This window comes from Amphiprion ocellaris, chromosome 24 (assembly GCF_022539595.1).
Source record: "Amphiprion ocellaris isolate individual 3 ecotype Okinawa chromosome 24, ASM2253959v1, whole genome shotgun sequence".
Taxonomy (NCBI): Eukaryota; Metazoa; Chordata; class Actinopteri; family Pomacentridae; genus Amphiprion; species Amphiprion ocellaris.
The window spans coordinates 18,968,858-18,986,902 of NC_072789.1; the positions used below are offsets into that span (position 1 = coordinate 18,968,858).

The 18,045-nt window shown below is 40.6% G+C and overlaps 1 protein-coding gene across 8 annotated transcripts in view; it reads left to right on the forward strand.

Moving 5' to 3' along the window:
• agap1 (ArfGAP with GTPase domain, ankyrin repeat and PH domain 1) overlaps window positions 1-17,525 on the forward strand; it is a 159,539-nt gene extending 142,014 nt beyond the window's left edge. For all 8 annotated transcript variants that reach the window (XM_055008573.1, XM_055008574.1, XM_055008575.1 and 5 more), the window contains 2 exons: window positions 8,664-8,919; window positions 10,563-17,525. In XM_055008573.1, coding sequence (XP_054864548.1) covers window positions 8,664-8,919; window positions 10,563-10,772 — 466 coding nt within the window. In that variant the 3' untranslated portion in view covers window positions 10,773-17,525. The remainder of the gene's footprint in view (window positions 1-8,663; window positions 8,920-10,562) is intronic.
• The last annotated feature ends 520 nt before the right edge of the window (window positions 17,526-18,045 follow it).

The following is an 18,045-nucleotide window of genomic DNA, read 5'->3' on the forward strand; positions in this document are numbered from 1 at the left end:
CGGCAAAAAGACACACAAGAATGCACAAACCAGACAGAAAACAGGCAAATAGACACACAAAAGTAAACAAACCAGGCAGAAAACGGGCAAAAAGACACACAAAAGTAAACAAACCAGGCACAAAACGGGCAAAAAGACACACAAGAATACACAAACCAGGCACAAAATGAGCAACAAGAGACACAAAATGTAGAAAATAAGATGCAAAATGACAAAAACAAGACAGAAATCGATAAAATTAGACACAATATGACCCAAACAAGACACAAAGCCAGAAAAAAATGGCACAAAATAAGGAAAACCAGATGCAAAATGTCAAACATTAGACAGAAAATTACAAAAATGAGCTAAAGGAAAGACAAAATGACAAAAGCTAGACATAAAATGTAGAAAATGAATTGAAAATGACAAAAATTAGACAGAAATTGAATGGCCGAAATGAGACACAAAACCAGAAAAGAACGCACAAAATGAGGAAGACCAGACACAAAATGAGAAAAATTAGACACAAAAGGACTAAAATGAAATGCAAAACCAGAAAAAAGGCACTAAACAAACAAAACTGAAACAATAGGACAAAAAACTAGACAAAATTAAGAAAACGAGACGCAACACCAGGAAAAAAGGCAGAAAATGAGCAAAATGACCAAAAAATGACATACAAAACCAGAAAAAATGACACAAATTAGACAGAAAGCGATAAAAACACGAAACAAAATGAGCTGCAGGAGACACAAAAGGACAAAAACAAAATGTGGAAAATAAGTCGCCACTGTGAAGCAGCATCAGAAAATACGTAAAATGTCTTAAAAAAACAATTTACTGTTTGTAAAAATACTGACTTTTTTATAGATGTAAAATGCCAAAAATTAGAAAAAAAGGACAAAAAAGATACAAAAACCAATAAAAACAAGACACAAATGACAAAAGAGAAAATTAGTTGCTACCGTGAAGCACGGTGGTGGCATCATAAAATTCATGAAATGTTTTAAAAGAACGATTTACTGTAAAAATACAGATTTTTTTTACGGACATAAACTGACAAAAACGACACAAAATGACAAAGTTGAGACAGAAAACAGTACGATAACTTTTTTAATCCCCAAAGGGAAATTCAATCTAAACAAGAAACAAAATGAGCTGAAGGAGACACAAAATGACAAAAATTAGATGCAAAACCAGGAAAAAGGCCCGAAATTAAGACACAAAATGAGTAAAACCAGACACGAAATTACAAAAATTACACAGAAAATGATAAAAACGAGACATAAAATTACAAAAATGAGACAAAAAAGGACCAAAACAAGACACAAAATGTAGAAAATGAGATGCCACTGTGAAGCACACTGGTGACAGCATCATAGAATACATGAAACGTTTCAAAAAAATCATTTAATGTTTGTAAAAATACAGATTTTAAACGTGGACGTGATATTTTTAGGTCTTTTTAATGTGTAAGTCAGTACATTTTTCTGTAATTTTACAAAACATTAAATAATTTAGCAAAGCAGAGAAAATACCAGTAAATTGTTGACGTGTTTTTTTTGTGTGAATTTACTGGCTATTATCTGAAAACAGTAGATTATTATATAAAGGACTGTATTCTTTCCAGTAACAGAGATTATTTTCTACTGATTTAGAAACAGTTAAAGTCTCGTTTCCATCCTGTTTTTTTCCACCTCGTTAATGAAAAAGCCTTTTATTTTTTATTTTTTTCTCTCTTCCTGTGATTTTACTGGACGTTCTCCTGCGGCGCTCTCCTTCCTTCTCCTTTCTGAACGAACGCCTCCTCGCCCAGACCTCCCTCCGTTAATTAACCGAGCCCATCGGAGGGCGGCTAACGACCACGGGCTAATTGATTTTTCCCTTTTTGTCTGGCGGAGATAAAACGCAGCGCTCCGTGTTTTCCACATGGATTTCAGGCAGGATTAGTTTCTCTCCTCACCTTGTTAGGAGCTCCTGGGTCGGACCGTGATCCATCTTAGAGGCACATTAGTCCGGGCAGTTAGCTGCTGCTCTTATCCACGCTCTAGCTATCTATCTATTAATCTATTAATTAGAGGGCTAATTAGGCCAGGAGAGCAGCCAGTGACACCGTGTCGCTCTTAACCCGCTGCACCACCGCTCATTACCTCCTCCAATTAATGACCGATTCCACATGTGAAGGCCGAGTGGAAAACCTGCCTCTGTTCCAGCAGCTCGATGCGGTTTATAGAAACCCTCCAACAGATTCCAATAGATTCAAGGTTCCTCTTTGTTTTCTTCTCTGAATTAAACTGAAGAATGTCAGAGCTGCAAAGATTAGAATCCTAATTGTCGTAATTATTTCATAGAAACAGTCTAAATTCTGGGAATGCAGCCCATGAAATGGGAATATTTTCTGGTTTCTCAGACAATTTGTTCATGTTTTTAAGATAACTTATTAGAGATTTTATCATGAAGTGAAGCATGGTGGTGGCAGCATTATAATGTGAAGCACAGTGGTGGCAGCATTATAAAAAGAAGTACGGTAGTGGCAGTATGATAATGTGAAGCATGGTGGTGGCAGCATTATAAAGTAAAGTATGGTGGTGGCGGTATTATAGTATGAAACATGGTGGTGGCAGCATTATAGTATGAAACATGGTGGTGGCAGCATTATAATATGAAGCATGGTGGTGGCAGCATTATAATGTGAAGCACAGTGGTGGCAGCATTATAAAAAGAAGTACGGTAGTGGCAGTATGATAATGTGAAGCATGGTGGTGGCAGCATTATAAAGTAAAGTATGGTGGTGGCGGTATTATAGTATGAAACATGGTGGTGGCAGCATTATAGTATGAAACATGGTGGTGGCAGCATTATAATATGAAGCATGGTGGTGGCAGTATTCTAATAGCAGGCCCTGGGAGGCCTCTAGAGGTAGAACCCAGTAGAGAACCGACACTCTGGGTTGACTTTAGTAGTTGTAAAGCAGTTGCAGATTTTTAACAGGAAGCTTCCATCAGATGGACTCTAGATTTGTGTCTTCAGGTCTGGAGGTAATTAGCTCGGTGCGATGATGTGTGAGCTGCTGGTCAGATCTGTTTCAGGAGTCCTGGTCCAGTGACCCCCTAAGACACATAGACAATAACACACACAGACACACACTAGCACACAGCATGGAGGAGGCGGGTCGGCCCAGCAGCGGTCGGTCGTCGAGGCCGATCGCCCTCCGGACAGGAACCTCGGTGTTGTACGTAAACACAACCCAACAAAGCAGCCGCTGGGCCAGAACGCACACACTCTGGACACACAAAGACGCTGTGTGAACTCAAACAACAGGCAGGAAATCAGAGAGGGCCCAGTGTGGCACCCTGAGGGACCCCGAACCAGACCGGGGTTTCTACGGCGACCAGCATGATGAAGCTGTCAATCAACAGGGCGGGAAACGTGAAGGGAAACATCCTGCTGTAGTTCACACACTCTACCTTCAGAAGATCTGCTCTTAAACTCTCAATGACCATGATATGAAGCACGGTGGTGGCAGCATTATAGTGTGAAGCATGGTGGTGGCAGCATCATGATGTGAAGCACGGTGGTGGCAGCATTATAGTGTGAAGCACGGTGGTGGCAGCATCATGATGTGAAGCACGGTGGTGGCAGCATCATGATATGAAGCACGGTGGTGGCAGCATTATAGTGTGAAGCATGGTGGTGGCAGCATCATGATGTGAAGCACGGTGGTGGCAGCATTATAGTGTGAAGCACGGTGGTGGCAGCATCATGATGTGAAGCACGGTGGTGGCAGCATCATGATATGAAGCACGGTGGTGGCAGCATTATAGTGTGAAGCATGGTGGTGGCAGCATCATGATGTGAAGCACGGTGGTGGCAGCATCATGATATGAAGCACGGTGGTGGCAGCATTATAGTGTGAAGCACGGTGGTGGCAGCATCATGATGTGAAGCATGGTGGTGGCAGCATTATAGTGTGAAGCACGGTGGTGGCAGCATTATAGTGTGAAGCACGGTGGTGGCAGCATCATGATGTGAAGCATGGGGGTGGCAGCATTATAGTGTGAAGCACGGTGGTGGCAGCATTATAGTGTGAAGCATGGTGGTGGCAGCATCATGATGTGAAGCATGGTGGTGGCAGCATCATGATGTGAAGCACGGTGGTGGCATCATCATGATGTGAAGCACGGTGGTTGCAGTATCAAGATATTGCATTAATTTAATTCAGTGTTTTTACATGTTGTAATGCACTTTGTGTTGCATTTTTATTGTATGATAAGTGCTAAATATTTATTGATTGAAATATAATGCTGCTACCACCATGCTTCATGCTATAATACTGCCACTACCATGCTTCGTACTATAATACTGCCACCACCATGCGTCATACTATAATACTGCCACCACCATGCTTCATACTATAATACTGCCACCACCATGCTTCATACTATAATTCTGCCACCGCCATGCTTCATGCTATAATACTGCCACCGCCATGCTTCATGCTATCATGCTGCCACCACTATGTTTCATACTATAATGCTGCCACCGCCATGCTTCATACTATAATTCTGCCACCACCATGCTTCATGCTATAATACTGCCACCGCCATGCTTCGTACTATAATACTGCCACCACCATGCTTCATACTATAATACTGCCACCACCATGCGTCATACTATAATACTGCCACCACCATGCTTCATACTATAATACTGCCACCACCATGCTTCATACTATAATTCTGCCACCGCCATGCTTCATGCTATAATACTTCACCGCCATGCTTCATGCTATCATGCTGCCACCACTATGTTTCATACTATAATGCTGCCACCGCCATGCTTCATACTATAATACTGCCACCACCATGCTTCATACTATAATACTACCACCACCATGCTTCATACTATAATACTGCCACCACCATGCTTCATGTCATAATGAGGGGATTCTCCTCGCTAACATTCCCTGGAAAGCTTATAAATGTAGAACCAAGTCACGACCCAAACCGCCGTCTAACGTTTGAGTCACACCAGAAATAAAAACACCGATACGACGGTGAAAGAAAACAAACGTGGGCGGATAAAGTCGAGCGTATCGAGTCCCGTTCAGATGAGCTAAAGGTGCGAGTCACGTTTCCCAGTGGTCGTGTAGAAACAGTCGGAGCAGCAGTCCTGGATGTCTGACGGCTTGTTTCCTCTGGCTGGTGCAGCTTTATCTTCTAATTTAACCGACACAAACACACACTGCAACCCCTCGGGGCTCCGCGTGACATATTTTAGTGTGTCTGTCGTTGTGCGTCGCCGTTGTGTGTCTGTGTGCGGTGTGTGTTTTCCTGTCACAAGCGATCTCACCGGGACTCGTGTTTAATTATCTACCCAGCATGCCTCGGTGCCGGAGCTCAGCGCTACGTCTAATGGGATGTGAAAAGACACACACACACAGATTAACGCACACAACGCCAGTGTGCGTGTCTGTGTGTGTGTGTGCGTTCAGACACATGTTAACACATACTGTCACACACACACACGGACACACACTCGCTCTGTGTGGTTAATTAGTGCAATTAGCCTCTCCAGCGTCCAGAGCTGTGTGTTTTCAGGACTCGTTAGCTCGCGATGATGCTGTTTACCGCAACACACACCAAACACACAAACACACACACCAAACACACACACGCACACACACACACACAAGTAATCACAAAGTTACAGCTACACGCACTTAAACAAACGCACTAAAAACACAAACAAACAATGCTAACTATGCTAAACAAACATTAAAAAAGAAGTAAACAATTAAATAATTACACACAAACCAAAACAAACAAGTGTTTGTATTGTGTTCTGTCTACTTTGTCATTTTGTGTCTTATTTATGTAGTTTGGTGTCCTGTTTTTGTTGTTGTCTCGTTTGCGTAGTTTTGTGTCTCATTTGCGTTGTTTTGTGTGTCGGTTCTGTTGTTTTCTGTCTAGTTTTTGTCAGTTCGTTTTTCAGCTGTGTTGTTTTCTGTCTGGTTTTTGTCGTTCTGTATCTCTGTTGTGTTGTTTTGTGTCTTACTTGTGTTGTTTTGTATGCCGGTTGTGTTGTTTTCTGTCTAATTTTTGTCATTTTTTGTCTAGTTTGTGTTGTTTCCTGTCCAGTTTTTCCCATTTTGTCTAACAGTTGTATTGCTGTGTATCAGTTGTGTAGTTGTCTATCAGTAGAGTGTAGTTGTGTATCAATAGACTTTAGTTGTCTATCAGTAGAATGTGGTTGTGTGTCGGTTGTGTATTAACTGTGTATCAGTTGTGTAGTTGCCTAGCAGTTCGATAGTTGTGTCTCGTATTGTTGTCTATCAGTTGTTTATCAGTAGACTGTAGCTGTGTATAGTTGTGTCTTGGTTGTATAGTTGTCTATCAGTTGTGTACCAGTAGACTGTATTTGTGTATCAGTTGTGTGTCGGTGTGTCTCTCTCTTAGCAACCCCCCTGATGGATGAAGGCATGCGTCCAGTGGCCTCACATTTCCTCTCCGTCCTCCAGAGGACAGAAGGCCGAACCCCCCCTGCCGAGTGCACACAAAACAGACACGCAAACGGACACACAAAACAGACACACACCCGGCGACACCTCCAGGCTTTGTCCAGGGGCTGTCGGCCGTACGCTGTGCCCAGCCTCCTCACTCTCTGCTGGGCCGCGGCAGGAAGGACGAGCCCCCGGGACATTCCTCCAAGCTAGCCGCCGCCACCGCTACACACACACACACAGTAACACACACACACAGTAACACACACACACACACAGTAACACAGTAACACACACAGTAACACAGTAGTACACACAGAGACACACAGAGACACACACTCTGTCTCCAGGAAGAGTTATTGAGTCTCCAGGTTCCCACATCGTCTCTTTTTTAAACTTTTGATTTGTTCTTTTCTCACAGTTTGTTTCCCATCATGCACCTCTGTAGCCGACTTTGCTCATTTTGTGCTTCATTTTTGTCATTTTCTGTCTTATTTTTGTCATTTTGGATCTTGTTTTTCTTATTTTTCTCTTCTAGTGTGATTTTTTTTCATTTTGTTTCTCGTCTTTTTTTGTCATTTTCACTTAGTTTTCTTAATTTTTCTCATTTTGTATTTATTTTTGTCCTTTTAGCCTCATATTTTTCATCTAATGTCTCATTTTTTTCAGTTGTCTCATCTTTTTGGCATTTTTATTTATTTCTGTTGTAATTTTCTTGTTTTGTGTTTTATTTTTGTGTTTTTGTCTCGTTTTTCTTAGTTTTTATCATTTTGCGTCTTGTTTTTCTTTTCTTTTTGTAATTTTGTCTTATTTTTATTAGTATTTGTGATTTTGAGTTTCGTTTTTATGACTTTGTGCCTGGTGTCGTGTGATCCAGAAATAAGGAAGCTGGTTTCATTTGGTCTCTGAGGATTTGACAGATTGAGTCTGTAGTTATTTGAAGGCTTTTATTTTGTAGGGGAGGCGTCGTTGGGGGAACGGCTTAATGTCTGACCTCGGCTCGGTCTAATCCCTGAATGATGTTTACATGGAGGCAGATTAGAGGCGAGGATTAGAAGATCAGGACTTCATGATACTCGACGGTTTAACAAAGCGTCCGTCTGTCTTATTCTGACCTGAAACCAGATTCACTGCTGCAGATCACCGTCTGGAGATAATCAATAATCAATAATAACCAATAAATTATCGACTCTGAACAAGCAAAGATCAAAATAAGAAAATATGGAAACAAGACTGAAGATTCAAACACAAAAGAGATTTTAATGAAACAGGACAACAGAACAGTCGCAGTATTTTTCACTGTTTGATTTTATATGTTTACTTCATATATGAACATCGGAATTAAAATGAACAAAGTAAACATGACAGATTGTTTACATGCAGACAAACAATTAACATTAACTAAACAAACAACCAAAAGAAACTAAATAAACAAAACTAAATAAACAACCAAAAACAACCTCAACAAAAACACACTAAACAATTAAATAAACTAAACAAACAACTCTAAACACACTAAAATAACGAAAATTATCAACAACAAAAACTAAGCACTCAAAACAAACTAAACAAACATAAAAACTAACTAAACAAACCAAACAACAGCCAAATACACGCTAAACAAACAAAAATTATAAACAAACTACATAAACAAAAATGAGCCCTACCAGCGCAAACACACTAATCAAACTAAACAAACAAAAAGCTAACTGAGCAACACACTAAACAATGAACCGCATTAAACAAACAAAAACATACAAAACAAACAACATTCATGCCAAACATCCACACAAGCTGAACAAACAAGCAAATACACATGAACTAGCTAAAAAACTCAAATTAATACACACTAAACAAACACAAGTGCTAAAATAAATAAGCAAACACACTTTAAACAAATGCGGTAAACAAACAACCGAATACAAACTTAACGAGCAACAGCACACTTAAATAAATAAATATGTAAATGTTTGAGAAGTTTCCATTTCATCCATTTACTTTCATTTTAAAGAATCCTTCGTAGAAACATCAAGATGTGAGGCAGGAGTCTGAATTTTTCACCTTTTCTGTTTGGGATTAGGACTGAACTCTTGAATGAGCCTTCAGGTTTTTAAAGATCTAAATCTGCAGACATCTGGAGAGTTTTCTGTTGGGTTCATGTCTCTGTGTTTGCTTCCAGGGAGGAGAGAGAGCGCTGGATCCGAGCTAAGTACGAGCAGCGTCTGTTCGTGGCGTCGCTTCCCTGCATGGACCTCCCTCTGGGCCAGCAGCTGCTCCGGGCGACGGCCGACGAGGACCTGAGGGCCGTCGTCCTGCTGCTCGCCCACGGCAACCGGCAACAGGTCAACGAAACCTGCGGCGAAGGAGACGGACGCAACGCTCTGCACCTGGCCAGCCGCAAGGGCAACGTGGTCATCACCCAGCTCCTCATCTGGGTAAGACCAGGTCCAGAATATGGACGTTCACGTCAGGACCGAGTCAGGTTTAGACAGGTTTGAGTCAAGAATAAGTCCAAATCTGAGCAAGTGTGAGTCCAAATATGGATCCACACTGAGGTCAAATTTAGACAAGTTTGAGTCAAGACTGAGACCAAAATATGGACATTTACATGAGAACTGACTCCAAATTTGGACAAGTTAGAATGAAGACCAAGTCCAAGTTTAGGTCCGCATTGAGTCCAAATTTACACAACTTTGAGTCAAGACTGAGTTCAAATTTGGACGAGTTTGAGTCCAGACTAAGTCTAAATGTCCTAAAGTTTGAGTCAGATTTCAATTCCAACTGTAAAAGTAACTGTAAAAGCCCAGTATGATCAAATTTGGAACCAAACTTAATTCCAATTTTGACAAATCTGAGCCCAGTGCGAGTCCAAAATATGGATATTTACATTAGAACTGAGTCCCAATTCAGACAAATTAGAGTCGAGTTTAAGTCCAAAATTTGGACAAGTTCGAATCCAAACTAAGTCCAAGATATGGACATGTTTATATTAGGAATAACTCTAGATTTAGACAAATTTGAGTCAATGCTGTGTCTATCTGACCAAGTTTGAGTCCAGACTAAATCCAGATTTAGACAGGTTTGAATTGAGATGAAGTCTGAACACCCTTGTGATGGCCGTGCCTACAGACACACAAAAGTAATTCATTTCTCCTTTGTTTGAGTTACCTGGCTGCTGCATGGCATTTCCGGCTTGGACGAACAAAAGATGGGGCTGAGGGCGGAGCAGAGCTTTATGCTGAAGGCCCTCTCATGGACTAAACCAAGAGCTTTTACATCATGGGGGGGATCAGGGTTTTGTTTAGCTAGTTTTATTTATTGTGTATGTAGTTTCCCCCTGTGTGTTAAATGTGGTCTGATCCATCACTATATGTGTCTCATTCTGGCAGGTCTGTTGTTTGCGTTGGTGTTTAGGTTCTGTCAGTCTTATTTTCAGTAGAGTTAGATTTTGTTGACCTCTTTTAAGGGCCCTACAGCTGTGATTTAATTACCTTTAGTCATTTCTTTTGTAAAAGTTACTTTTGGAAAATAAATCCTTCTTTTTTTTTTAACTTTAAACCTGTGTTATTTTGTGCTTGACTGCTTGGCCCACGACAACCCTAAAGTTTGAGTCAAACTAAATTCCAACTGCAGTTCCAGTTAGCTGAGAAAAAATACAGTACAATCAAATTTGAAAGCAAACTTAGTCCCAATTTAGACAAATTTAAGTGAAGACTAAGTCCAAAATATGGACGCTTAGATTAGGACATAGTCCAGATTTAGACAAGTTTGCATCCCAGCTGTCATCACATACTTTAGGAGTTTAGGAGAAGTCCAGTTGTGGTCAAGTTTGAATCAACATTGAGTCCAAATCTGCGAAAGTTTGAATCCAGACTGAGTCTAAGTTGGAGATGTGTCACGAGGACCATAAAGTTTGAGTCAAAACATTGTCGTCACATTTTAGAGAAACTCCCCAGTGAGTCAAAATCTGGTTCAGCTTGAGTAAAGGTCTAAATCCAGTAAAGTCAGAACTAAATCTGGATCAATACTGTTTTTATTATTGATTATCTGACGGTGATCAACTGTCTCCTCTCTGCAGTACGGCGTGGACCTGATGGCGAAGGACGCCCACGGCAACAGTGCGATGGCATACGCCCGTCAGGCCAGCTGCCAGGAGTGCGTGGACACGCTGACTCAGTACGGTTGCCCCGACGACCGCTACCCGCTCATGGCCACACCCAACCTGTCGCGCCGCAACACCAACCGCAACAACAGCTGCAGCAGTGCCGGCAGTGCAGCGCTCATATGACGACGAGGCTTCGCCGGCGACCAATTGGGAGCACCGTTTAGTCTGGAACCACTTCCTGTTGTGACTCTAAGCCCCGCCCACCTCCCCTGACAGCCGCCGCCCCTTTAGGACTGATTAAAGCCGGTCGACGGCGACGCTTCCTCCGTCCCCAGGTCTGTTTTGGGAGAAAGATTCCAGAGCATGCTGGGAAATGTGGTCCACAATCATATTGGGAAAAGGTCACATGACTTGTGATGACATCATACCTCATCAGTCACACTACAAGGCCAGTTCCTGCTCAGCAGCCAATCAGGATCCACGCCAAAACATATCTAATACCGATAATAATATCAGCGAGGAAAGTCTTCGTAGCATGACGGCGCTTTACGACGAAGCCATTTAAATCTTCATCATCAATCATTGGAGGACGCAACTTTTTAGCTCCTCCCACTTTTGTTTCATGGATTCTGTGAGCTCTTCTGCCTTCACACATTTTTTTTTTAATGTGAAAATATCTCGATGTTTTAGGAGCAAAGATAAAAAGATATCAGATCAGTTAGAGGTAAAGTGGTAGATCGCATGTCCTAGACACTTCCTGCTTCTTAATTTAAGGCATTCTTCCTGGTTTGTGTATATTGTATCTGGATGTGCATTGCTGGACCAATGGTTAAAATGTCAACATGGGGAAGGTTCTTCTGTTTTTGGTTGTTTTGTTTAGTTTTGGGTGTATAAAATCATAAAGTGTACAGAAGCTCAGGGACCGGAGACTGTCCACCACCAACACCTTCAGACGGGGTTCAACTCACTCTGCTCAGGAGTTAAAACCACAACTAGGAACCTGAACAGAACCTGATTTCCATCCTGGTCGACCAGCGTTTTAGCTCAAACTCTGTCCCTGAAGTTCATTTTATTGTTACATGTAAAAACAGAGGACGAGGGAACTCGGAGTGAAAAGGGAATCTTCTTCAGGTGTTTTAGAGTTGGTGTTGAGCTCGAAGACGGTGGACGGAAGCTACTTTCCTTCATTTTATTTCAGCCTGTCGATGATGAACTCTCTCCTTGTCCCATCCAGTCAGACAGTCTCCCTGATCTGCTCAGCGAATCACTAAGAAGGGCTTCTTCTTCTTTTTCTTCTTCTTCTTCTTTTCTGGTCTAGAAACCTCCTCACTGTAAATAATTTCCCTTTTTTCCACCACTCCTCCGATGGTGGCATCGTCTAAACTAGAGAACGCAGGAAGTGAACGTCGGGTTGAAGGATGGAGGTTTGTTATTCTAATGTGTTGTCGGGAGGTTTGGTGCTGATCCAGACAGGACAGCAAGAACCAGGAAGGTAAGATCAGCGGTTCCCAACAGCCCCAGTTTGATGGTTCACAGGATGGGAAACCTGAACAGAAGGTCCAAGACAGGTCTAGGTCTGAGTCCAGGGAGTCCACCAAATCTGGATCAGTTTGAGTGAAGACTGAGTCCAAATGGAGTCATGTTTTGAGTTTCGACAAACTCTGCATTTGGTCAAGTTTGGGTTCAACAGTCATCAAATTTGGATGTTGGGTTGGACGTAGTTCACCAAAGTTTGAGTCAAGACTGAGTCCAAATGGAGTCATGTTTTGAGCTCTAAAAAGTCTACCTGTGATCCAAATAGACTCTGAACTGATTCCAGGTCAAGTTTAGGTCAAGAGTTTAAGTCTACATGTGGTCAGGTTTCATCCCAGTCAGTTCAACAAATATGGACAAGGTTGAATGAGGTTTTTGTCCAAATGGAGCCACGTTTAGAGATTGGGACAAACCCAACATTTGGTCAAATTTGGGTTCCACGGTTGTCGTCAAATTTGGATGTTGGGTTGGACATAGTTCAGCAAAGTTTGAGTCAAGACTGAGTCCAAGTGAAGTCACGTTTTGAGCTCCAAAAAGTCTACCTGTGGTAAAAACAAAAAAAAAAAACTCCAGGTTAAGTTTAGGTCAAGAGTTTAAGTCTAAATTGTGGCCAAATTTCAATCCAAAGCATTCAACAAATGTGGACAAGGTTGAATCCGGTTTCTGTCCAGATGGAGACATTCTAAGTTTAGTCAAACTGAACATGTGGTCAAGTTTTGCTTCAGTGGATGTCATCGAATGTGGATCAAGGATTGGACATAGTTTGGACAAGTTTGAGTCCAGATAAAGTCTAAATTTGTTCAAATTTGGGTCCAAATTCGGAATTGTCTGAATCAAGCCTTGTCCAAACGGAGTCATAGTTTCAGTTTGGTCAAATTTGTGTTCAATTGATGTCATAGAATTTGGATTGGACGTGGTTCACTAAAGTTTGAGTCAAGACTGAGTCGAAGTGAAGTCACGTTTTGAGCTCCAAAAAGTCTACCTGTGGTAAAAATAGACTCCAGGTACAGTTTAGGTCAAGAGTTTAAGTCTAAAGGTCGCCAAATTTCACTCCAATCAGTTCAACAAATGTGGGCAAGTCTGAATCAAGCCTTTGTCCAAATGGAGACATTCTGAGTTTAGTCAAACCCAATATTAGGTCAAATGTAGGTTCAACGGATGTCACCAAATTTGGATCTAGGATTAGATCTAGTTCATCAAGTTTGGGCAAGTTTGAGTCAAGATCAAATTTGTTCAAATTTGGGTCTAAATTCGGAATAGGCTGAATCAAGTCTTGTCCAAATGGAGTCATTTAGAGTTCAGACAAACCCAACATTTGGTCAAATTTGGGTTCAACGGATGTTTTCAAATTTGGATCTAGGGTTGGCCATAGTTCAACAAAGTCAAGACTGAGTCGAAGTGGAGTCACGTATTGAGCTCTTAAAAGTCTGCCTGTGGTAAAACTAGATTCCTCACTGAGTCCAGGTCAAGGTTAGGTCAGAGTTTAAGTGTAAAGGTGGCATCAAATTTGAATATAGGGTTGGACATAGTTCAGCAAAGCTTGAGTCAAGACTGAATCCAATTGGAGTCACGTTTTGAGCTCTAAAAAGTCTACTTGTGGTAAAACTAGACTACGTACTGGTCATTTAGAGTTCAGACAAAAGCAACATTTGGTCAAATTAGGATTCAATTGATGTCAAATTTGGATGTTGACTTAGTTCACTAAATCTTAGTGATGATTTAGTCCGAATGTGATCAAATTTTGAATCACAGACTTTTGACGTTTGAATCAAGTTTTTGTCCAGTTTTGAGTTGAGACCAGCCCAACATTTGGTCCAATTTGAGTTCAACCAATAAAATTCAATCAAAGATTTTGCCCCACAGAGGTCACTATACATGGGCAAGTCTGAGTCATGACTGAGTCCAAATCTGGTCAGATTTAAGTCCAGTCCAGTTCTTGGATCATTTTAAGGACTCGGATGAAGAAACCACTAAACAGTGTCGCGATAACCTGTTGGGAGCCGCTGGTGGAGGTACTGGAATGAATCTGAAGCATCGCGGCTGAATTTCAGGTGTTTCTGAAGCCGCTGATGCTGATTTCTTTGGTGTTTGAAACATGTCAACAGATCAGGAACGATGCTGCTCAAACCTCCACGTTTGACTTTTACTTCTTCTACGACCTCAGCTCTCGATCCGACTGTGTATTTGAGCAATATTCATCAAAGCATCACCGTCATACACTGCTGCAATACTCCCATTAAAACACAAACACTGTGTAGAAATGTAAGAAAACCGTTTCTCCTTCCACGTCAACACTAATGTTTTGCCTTTTTTCATTTGCACGCCTGCCTTCCTCGTTTCCTTTACGTGCCACACCTTTATTTCCCTTCAAGTTGCCATTCGACCTCCTAATAATGAGGTTTAACCAACATTTTTATCTTCAAAGTGATTTTAATTTTATGTTTTTATATCTGAAGGCGTCCTTTAATTTATGACAGAAATGCACTAAAATCTGTTTTCCGTCTTAATATTCAGGCACCAAGTTGTTTGTTCCTCTAAACGGTGGTGGCTTCTGGGAGTTTCCTCTAAACTATTTTAACGTTTTGAGGAATCCAAAGTTAATTTAAGTGTAAATAGAAGCTAATGGTGATGCTAACTAGCTACGGTGCGGCACTTTTAGAGAAGTTAGCTAATATGTGGACAATAGAAACAGTGTAAACAACAGTGAGCTTATTTTGAAAAGTTTAGCAACATCCAATTAGCACAGAAAGAGTTTGTCAATGCTAACTGTTGCAGCTGCTAGCGATCAGTTAGCTGAACTTTGCTAATGGAATAAAGCAGGACGTTAGCTTAATTTCCCGCTAAGTCTTCTGCTGGTCGCTGATTTATGCTTTGGGAATTTTGAGACTTGAAGCTGAAATCCAGTCTTTTCATTTCACCTCACAGCGGTTGAGAAAACAAGGGAATGTCTGCTTTTAGCTGCTGAGTCATCTGTCCCTGAAGCTAACTGCGGCTAGCAGTGAACAAGCTAACAGTGCTAATACCTTTGCTTTAGCTTGCAAGCAACCTACTAATACTTTAAACTGCACTTTCTTCCCCTCCGAAGGTTAAAGAAACAGGAAAAATGGACAACTTTAGAGAACAGAAACATGTTGTGAAGCAACAGCTAGCGATCAGTTAGCTAACCTCAGCTTGTCGTAAATTCATTTTGCTGTACAGTTTTGTCGACTTGACTCTTTATAATTTTTTTTACTTTTCATATCATTTCTTTTCATGTTAGCTTTGCCCTCAACTGGTTTGTGCTCTTTAAAATTTAAAATGTTAAGAGTGAAGACTGAATCCAAAAGTTAGCTTAGCTAACACAGAGAGGCAGGGCGCTAGTGTCACATTAGCTTTTCTCCAAGTTAATTTGTCTTTGGGATATTTTTTACTCTCTTGATGGCAGGAAATACTTTTTCTCTTTTTGTTTTCACAGAAACTGCTATCATCTGTCACTGAAGCTAGTTGAAGCTAACATTTAACGTGCTATCGTTTGCAGATTTTGACACTTAACAGATTTTGGTTTTTTGAAAACTTATCTGTGCTCCAAAATCTGAAATTTTTCACCTTTATTTTGAGTTTAATCTAGATTTAGTTCAGTCATGAATCCAAACGTGACCAGTTTCATTAGCTATTGTTAGCTAGCGGGTAGAAGCAGTACATTAGCTAAATATGTATTCAGATTAGCTTTTCTGGAAATCTGATATTTTTAATCTTAATTTTGAATCTAGATTTAGATGAGTTTGAATCAAGCTTGAGTTAACATATGGCTAATTCCCTGAGCTCAACTTAGCTAACAGAAATGCAGGACATTAGCTAAATTTGTTTTCCCATTAGCCTTTTTCTAAACCAATTTGTGCTGAGGAATGTGATATTTTAACTCTTTAAATCAAACGGAAATCTTGCAAACGTCTACTTTGATCTGTTTGTTTTCACATAAGCTGCCGAGTCATCTGTCAGCTAACTGCAGCTAATCGAAGCTAATTACTTAGCTAAACTTAGGGAGAAGCAGGGAATTGGCACAATTTTTCTGAACTGTTTCTACAATTAGTACTCTTAACTTTGAGTTGAGTCCAAATTTAGATGAGTTTGGTTGAAACTAAACCCAAACATGATCAGTTTCGTTAGCTAACGTTAACTAGCAGAGAGAAGCAGTGCATTAGCTAAATATTTATTCAGATAAGCTTTTCTTTAAACTGATTTGTGCTTGGAAATCTGACATTTTAATCCCAAGTTTGATTCCAAATTTAGATGAGTTTGAATCAAGACTGAGTTACCATGTGGCTAATTTGCTTAGCCCAACTTAGCTAACAGAGACTTAGGGCATTAGCTAAATTTGTTTTCACATTAGCTTTTTTTGTAAACCAATTTGTACTGAGGAATGTGATATTTTTACTCTTTAAGTCAAAGAGAAATCTTGCTAATGTTGCCTTTGACCTGTTTGTTTTCACATAAACTGCCGAGTCGTGTGTCGGCTAACTGCAGCTAACGACAAGTTGTCTTTTTCTTGTAGCTGATTATTTAGCTAAACTAAGGCAGAAGCAGGGAATTAGCTAGGTTTTTCCTAAACTGATTCTCTAATTAGTAATCTTAACTTTGAGTTAGGTCCAAATTTAGATGACTTTGACTGAAGACTAAACTCAAACGTGAACAATTTCATTAGCTAATATTAGCTAGCAGGTAGAAGTAGGGCGTTAGCTAAATTTACTTTCAAAGTCTGATATTTTTATTCTCTAAATTGCTGCAAAAACTCGGTAAAATGTATTTTCTTCACATTTGTTTTCACAAAAAGCGCTGTTGTGTGTCAGCTAGCTGTAGCTAGCATGTTAGCACGTGTAGCTTCATCTTGCTAGTGAACTTCCTTGCCCTCTGTGTTTTCCCCGTGACACCGATCGTGAAAAGCTGCGAAATGTTTAGACTAAAACGTCCTGTGAAGCAGCAGCTAGCAAACAGTTAGCCAAACTAGAATTAGCATAGTTTTTTAGCTCAACTGAAGCCTCCCGCTTGTAGATGAATCACGGCACTAATATTGCCGCCAACACCTGTACATAGACATCAGAACCTCATGTAGCCTTTAGCCCTAAACCCCGTCCACCCGGACCACCCACTTTATTTATAAACAAAGACTCCGCCCCCTCAATCCTACATTTTTGTATATTTTTAGCCAACCTCTTCAGTCCATCCACGTTTTATTCCTGATTTATCATCTAGACATTATCGTCACTGTTATTCTAATTATTATTATTATTGTCGTTGTTGTTGTTGCTGTTGTTGTTGTTGTTGACTTTTTCTTTGCTGTACAGTACCGTTGTTGAGAAATTCTACCTAATACAGAGTCTTCTACTGTAATGTGTCTCTTTTCAATAAAGACGAGACTTAATGCTTCTTAACGGAACCCTCACGTCTTATTGAGCGAACAGGAAGCAGCAGGTTCCGGAGCTTTCAGCCGCCGCTGCATGGTCTTCTTCTTCTAAAGGTTAGCCGCCCAACATAAGTCTGTTCTGTCACATGTGGGTTTGAAATATTCACTTCACCAATAAAAGAAAGGGGACAAAAAACAAAATCATCACTCAAGTTCCACTTACTATCATTTTCTGGGGCTTTCAACCACCGGTGCATGAACTTCTTCAGCACATTAGACACCTGATGTAATTATTTTGGTCTATTTTTTCACAAAAGTTTAGTATCTTTTCTGTGTACGTTCCCATAAAAATATCAACTTTACCAAAAAGAAAATTTTAAAATCACCACTCAAGGTTCACTTGCTATCTTTTTCTGGGGCTTTCATTTAATGCTACATGATCTTCCTCAGCAGATTAGACATGGTGTAATTATTTTTGCCTGTTTTTGCACAAAAGACAAGTGTCTTTGCTGAGCACCTTCGAGCTACCTACCTTTCCCGAAA